Raw genomic sequence first — 6,866 nt, 5'->3', positions numbered from 1 at the left:
CCATATAATATCAAGGAACTGCTACTGACAGCAGCACATGGAGAAAAGGATTTGACAGTTTTGAAACAGAATGAAATATTTGGTAGAAGTACACAATAAAACACTAATATCCAGCAGTCACTTTGATCTACAAAAAGCTTCTATATATTATATATATATATATATATATATATATATATATATATATATATATATATATATATATATATGTATACACACAAAATCTTATTTTGTTTTTTTTTATTTTTGAGACTTTTGAAAAAGTCTTTTGCGGATCTCTGAGAGCTTAAGGCCATATATAAGTGGGTTAACAATAGGTGGAATAACAAGAATCTGAACTTGGAAAGCATTCCGCAGATGCTCTGGAAAGTCTTCTGATCCATAGCGACTGAAAATTATATCAAAAAGTACAGCTATAGTAAAGTTCATCAGAGACACTAAATGTGGCCCACAGGTGTGCATGAACTTTCTTTTGTTATCACTAGAATTTCTACAAGCAACAATTAATCTTTGATATGAAAACATGACAATAAAAGCATGAGCCATAACTATTAACAGAAGCGTAAAGCTTAAAGCATTGATGGTTGTAGTCGGGATACAAGATTGCTTGACAATAGACCAGTTATCACAATAAAGTCTGTCTATACTTGATCCACATAATGGCAGTTGGACAGTGAGTATAAGGTTTGGGAGTAATAACAAAAAAGGAAAAACCCATGAGTACAGAATAGCCTTTGCCACTGTCTGGGTTCTTAAAATGTTGTGATATTCTAATGGCCTGCATATTGCTACATATCTATCATAAACCATTGTAACTAAAATTGTGAACTCGCATGTAAAAGATGTGTAAATCACAAATGCTTGCATAAAACACCCAACATATGATATCACAGGTGAAGGTGATAACAGATCAAATATAAATTTAGGATAAAATCCTGTTGTTCCATAGAGTCCATTAAAGCAGAGATTACACACAAAGAGATACATAGGCTCATGCAGAGACTTCTCTAAGAGGATTGTTACAATCAACATCAGGTTCAAAAGAATGATTAAGAGGTAAACAGAGAGAGACAGGAAAATAAAAAGATATCTTGGTGTCAAATGCTTCATTCCAGACAAAACAAATACTGGAGTAAGTGATGTGTTGTCTTCCATGTAAAGAAAAAGTTAAGGTTCACAAAAGCATAAAATGAAAATTAAACAAAAAATTACAAACTATTTCTTCTGTCCATTATCAGAATAGATAAAACATTTTAAAGTGTTTTCAAAATTGTACATGAACTTTAGACATGAGAGGAGAATTTTGGGAAATTCCATAAAAACATACAAGTTAACTGATTTCATGTTTGCTAAATATCAGCCACATTGTGAAATGCATAACAAAACAATTCCAGACTGGGCAGTAAGTAGTAAAGGTGTCACTATGCCAGTACATGTTCTGATCCTACTTACCACCTTGGCTTTTGTATGCTCTCTGTCTCTTCAGCTCCCAAGGTTACATCACTCATAGGCGTACATTTATGTAAGAATAGGAGGGAGGTCTCAAACACCTTTCTAAAATATCTGTATCAAACTTCAAGTCCCTTATGCACAAAATGGAAATAAAATGCAGTGTATTATTTAAACCCTATTTTTAATTGAAAGTAGTACAAAGACAACATATCAAATGTTGAAACAGAGAAAGTGTGTTTTTTTTGGAAAAATTTGTGCCCATTTTGAATTTGACTAGACTGGTCATATGGCAAATGGAAAAAGTGCAAAACATCAGTATTCTGGTGATTGTGAATGGTGATTGGAGGATTGAGGAAGTTCAACAGTCACATGACAGTACCCCACCCAACCCCCAACCCATCCCACCCCCAAATAGTCTGGGACGGCCATGGACCGAGGCCACCGCAATGACCACCTCCCACGTGACCAGTGGCCTGGCAGGGAGCATTGCTGAATCGATGATGTACTTCAATGACGATGGCCAGGGAGCGAACTGGGAGAAGCCCTCCTTGGGCGTGCTCTGGGCGCTGGCTGTGAAAGCCTGTGATCAATCCAGGGTTAAGGATATCCCCTGCAGGCACCCAGCACTGCTCCTCAGGGCCATATCCTCACCTGTTCACCAGGTACTGTTGCTGACTTCCCTGTGTTCTGAAGTCCAGCAACTGATGTACAGTGTGGACCTGGGGCACGTCAGTGGGCGAAGCCTCATCCAATGGACCTGGGACAACAGCTTTGAGCAGGGAAACATGAAATGAACAAGAAACATGATAACGAGGAAGCAAGTCAAGCTTATAAGTATGGTGTCAAATCGAATTCAAAATTTGCAAGCGAGGAATTAGCTGAGGCTCTGCTTATATTTACTTCATTCTGTCTTTGTTGTTTAGTAATCATGATTAATCACTCTCAGCCAGTCTGAAACCAAGGCTATGTTCTCTTTACCGGGTTGAAGTGGCACAAATCAGATTTTTTGCCCTAATGTGACCCAGATCTGATGTTTTTAGGGCTGTGTGGACACACAATTCTGATCTTTTTGACCTGAGCCACTTTCATATGTGGTCCTACAGCGATGCATGTCCAATTCATGGCCATGTGACCTTAATGTTAGGGCGGTACAGTGGCGCTTTCACCTCACAGTAAGAAGGGCCTGGGTTTGATTCCCAGCCGGGTGACCAGGGTCCTTTCTGTGTAGAGTTTGCATGTTCTCCCCATGTCTGCATGGGTTTCCTCTGGGTACTCCGGTTTCCTCCCAAAGTCCAAAGACATGCAGTCAGGCTAATTGGACACACTAAATTGCCCCTAGGTGTGAGTGTGTGGATGTGGATGTGTGTCTGTCTGTCTGCCCTGCGATGGACTGGCGACCTGTTCAGGGTGCATCTTACCTTCCGCCCAATGACCACTGGGATAGGCTCCAGCACCCCCCATGACCCAGAAGGGTAAGCGTTTAGGAAAATGTGTGTGTGTGTGTGTATGTGTGTGTGTTTAGAGTTAGAAATTAGACTAGATTTTCTATTGAGCTCGAGGGAAACATGGTAGTTGCTTAAACAGAGCTGTCGACAGGGCTAAAATTGGCTTCTTATTTGCAGGTTTTTATGCATATTTTCCGGTCCACCTTAAATACTGTTTTTACAGAGAATATTTTGCCAGTAGTTGGTAGTGATGAGTCAGTTTTATATGTAATATAATGTGTGTAATAATTGTAGAACAGTGTCAAGAAGGCTTCTTACACCACTTCCACTAAAATATTATCTTCTATTTCATAGATCACATTTTTAAATGCTCATTAAAAAAAAAAATAAAAAATTTAATAATCATAATCATTGCATCAATTATAAGAATAATAATTATTATAAGAATAATGTAATATAATATTAGAATAATGTAATAAAATATTTCAGACTGACCGAGGGTGATTAATCATGATTACTAAACATTCACAAAGACAGAATGAAGTAATTACAGGCAGCATTTCAGCTAACACCATTCTTCTGGCAGACTCTGAAGGACGTCTACTTGAGTGAAAGTCCTGTTCCAATTTAAAGTATAATTACAATCTGTATACATATATTCTATGTATTCAGAAACTATTCCAGAAAATACAGAAAGAGATAATACAAGACCTATAGCACTTTGCAGAATTTAGACACTCTTTTGAAATAATAGTAACTATATAGTTTCACAGGACTCCACTGTAATTGATGCCTTATTCTCAGTAATATCTCTGGTGACATTAAATTTTAGGACATATTCAGGGGAAAAGGTTGCAGGGAATTAATGCCAAGTAAACTACAATAAACAATTTAACTTCTATTAATCATAAATTGAGCATAAAAGCACAGAAAAAGCCAATGCAAGACATACAGACAGAGATTGCAACATGTTTACTATGAAATGTATAACAAGAGATTTTCAGATACAATTTTCCAGTGTTTTCATGAGGTCATACTGCATGACATCCATAAATGGCAACAACTACAGAGCTGTACTTAAAGGTGTAATTATTTCAAATGTGACAAAGTCCCTCAAAATCAGTGTAGCTGATTAGTCAGATGAGGTATGTTGGACGCAGGCAAACCAAATGTGCAGGTCAAGGGTAATCTAAGACCAGGACAGGGAAACACTAGATTTTCAAGACTGCTTAGCATGCTGCTGTACTATATTACATCCTTTCACTGGATTGTTTTTATTTTAAAACTCTAAAAATGATCTCTTTTTCACACCAGAATGCACCACAGAAATTGACTAAAGCCTTTTTTTTGTTGGTATTTTATGATGGAAATATATATGCAATTTTTTTCTCAGCAATGCAAAACAAGAACAGCCCTAATGGTGAATTCTAGTCCCTCATGAAATTTTTACTGTTTTAAAAAGCCAAAATTTGCCAATGCATAAAAGACTTGAAAAAGTGGGTACATAATTGATAGAGGTAGTAGGTATGTATTATGTTTGTCATGCAATGTATTTTTGCTTTATAAGGCAAAAGCTCAGCAGGGAAAGTCTGTACCCCCTCCCTCCACTCATCAGTTCATGACAAGACTGTATGGGTGTGGGTTGTGCAAAAGCAGAGAAATGTTACATTTTTCAATTTCAGGTCATGGAATCAACTCTAAGGAGTGCATACTCTGTGTTAGTTTTTGCTGCTACATATTTATTTTCAGCACCAATGAGAGAAATTAAGACTAGATATGGTGATGACATAATTCTTGAAGCAAATCAAACAACAAACTAGCTGTGTGCAGACTGACCAAATATAACATAGCAAACTTTTTTAAATATTACACAATAGACTGGAATGAATAGTAATTTAGAATATTTTTGACTTGTATTATTATTATGTTATTATGATTGACTAGTAGATCTACATTTACATGATTGGAGCTGCCTCCTGCTCTTATTGACTAATTATGTTGTATGTTTATATACCTTCATGAAGTTTTTAAAATGATACAATACAGGTTTTAAATTGGTCCTGTTATGTGGCCATTAAACATATAATATCAAGGAACTGCTCAGTTGACAGCAGCACATGGAAAACTGAAAAAAGGACTTGACAGCTATTAAAACAGAAGAAAACAGTTGGTAAATATACAGAATAATATCCACACTATTATCCAGCAGTCACTTTGATCTACAAAAAGCTAATCTTGTTTTGTGTTTTTTTTGTTTTTGACACTTTTGAAAAAGTTTTTTGCGGATCTCTGAGAGCTTAAGGCCATATATAAGAGGGTTTACAATAGGTGGAATTACAAGAATCTGAACTTGGAAAGCGTTCCGCAGATGCTCTGGAAAGTCTTCTGATCCATAGCGACTGAAAATTATATCAAAAAGCAAAGCAATAGAGAAGTTCATTAAAGACACTAAATGTGGTCCACAGGTGTGCATAAACTTTCTTTTGTTATCGCTAGAATTTCTACAAGCAACAATTAACCTTTGATATGAAAACATGACAATAAAGGCATGTGCCATAAATATTAAGAGAAGTGTAAAGCTTAATGCATTGATGGTTGTAGTCGGGATACAAGATTGTTTGACAATAGACCAGTTATCACAATAAAGTCTGTCTATACTTGATCCACATAATGGCAGTTGGACAGTGAGTATAAGGTTTGGGAGCAATAACAAAAAAGGAAAAGCCCATGAGTACAGAATAGCCTTTGCCACTGTCTGGGTTCTTAAAATGTTGTGATATTCTAATGGCCTGCATATTGCTACATATCTATCATAAGCCATTGTAACTAAAATTGTGAACTCACATGTAAAAGATGAGTAAATCACAAATGATTGTGTAAAACACCCAACATATGATATCACAGGTGAAGGTGATAACAGATCATATATAAATTTAGGATAAAATCCTGTTGTTCCATAGAGTCCATTAAAGCAGAGATTACATACAAAGAGATACATAGGCTCATGCAGAGACTTCTCTAAGAGGATTGTTACAATCAACATCAGGTTCAAAAGAATGATTAAGAGATAAACAGAGAGAGACAGGAAAATAAAAAGATATTTTGGTGTCAAATGCTTCATTCCAGACAAAACAAAAACTGGAGTAAGCGATGTGTTGTCTTCCATGTTAAGAAAAAGTGAAGGTTCAGAAAAGCATAAAATGAAAACTAAAACAAAAAACTACAAATTATTTCTTCGGTCCATTATCAGAATAGATAAAAAAATTTAAAGTGTTTTCAAAATTGTACATGAACTTTAGAACTGAGAGGAAAATTTTGAGAGACTCCATAAAAACATACAAGTTAACTGATTTCATGTTTGCTAAATATCAGCCACATTGTGAAAAGCATAACAAAATTCCAGACTGGGCAGTAAGTAGTAAAAGTGTCACCATGCCTGTAAATTTTCTAATCCTATTTACCACCTTGGCTTTTATATGCTCTCTGTCTCTTCAGCTTACTCCCAAGGTTATATCATTCAGAGGCGTAGATTTCTGTAAGAATAGGACGGATGTCTCAAACTACTTTCTGAAATGTATGTACTAACATTTAGGCCTGTAATTGAGGCTAAACAGAGATGATTGTTTTGGTTCAGTCCCTTATGACCTAAATGTAAATAAAAAAAATGCAATGACATGCAAATTATTTAAACCCTATATTTAATTGAAAATAGTACAAAGACAACATATCAAATGTTGAAACAGAAAAATTGTGTTGTTTTTGGAAAAATGTATGCCCATTTTGAATTTGATGTCAGCAACATGATTCAAAAATGTTGGGACAGGGGCATGTTTGCCACTGTGATGCATCACATTTACTTTTAACACTGTAACGTCACAGAACCACCCAGATGCTCGCGGTATAAATTAAGAAAAAACAACAACAAATGAGGCTTTACTTGTAAATGGTTTGACAAGAATCGTAGTCGGT

At 35.9% G+C, this 6,866-nt stretch overlaps 2 protein-coding genes across 2 annotated transcripts; both read right to left on the bottom strand.

Moving 5' to 3' along the window:
* Nucleotides 1-240: 240 nt before the first annotated feature.
* On the bottom strand, nucleotides 241-1,155 carry LOC118820506 (olfactory receptor 52D1-like). The gene has a single exon (XM_036588870.1). The coding sequence runs from the start codon at nucleotides 1,153-1,155 to the stop codon at nucleotides 241-243; it is 915 nt and encodes a 304-aa protein (XP_036444763.1).
* Nucleotides 1,156-5,106: 3,951 nt separating this feature from the next.
* Nucleotides 5,107-6,063, bottom strand: LOC118820529 (olfactory receptor 142-like). The gene has a single exon (XM_036588895.1). The coding sequence runs from the start codon at nucleotides 6,061-6,063 to the stop codon at nucleotides 5,107-5,109; it is 957 nt and encodes a 318-aa protein (XP_036444788.1).
* Nucleotides 6,064-6,866: the final 803 nt, after the last annotated feature.

This window comes from Colossoma macropomum, unplaced genomic scaffold (genome assembly GCF_904425465.1).
Source record: "Colossoma macropomum unplaced genomic scaffold, Colossoma_macropomum, whole genome shotgun sequence".
NCBI classification, from domain to species: Eukaryota; Metazoa; Chordata; class Actinopteri; order Characiformes; family Serrasalmidae; genus Colossoma; species Colossoma macropomum.
The sequence above is the reverse complement of the archived record's forward strand: the minus strand, read 5'-3'. Positions and strand labels throughout refer to the sequence as shown.

Excerpts from the sequence above, each read along its gene's own strand:
- LOC118820506 (XM_036588870.1), bottom strand. The coding sequence starts at position 1,155 with ATGGAAGACAACACATCACTTACTCCAGTATTTGTTTTGTCTGGAATG.
- LOC118820529 (XM_036588895.1), bottom strand. The coding sequence starts at position 6,063 with ATGGAAGACAACACATCGCTTACTCCAGTTTTTGTTTTGTCTGGAATG.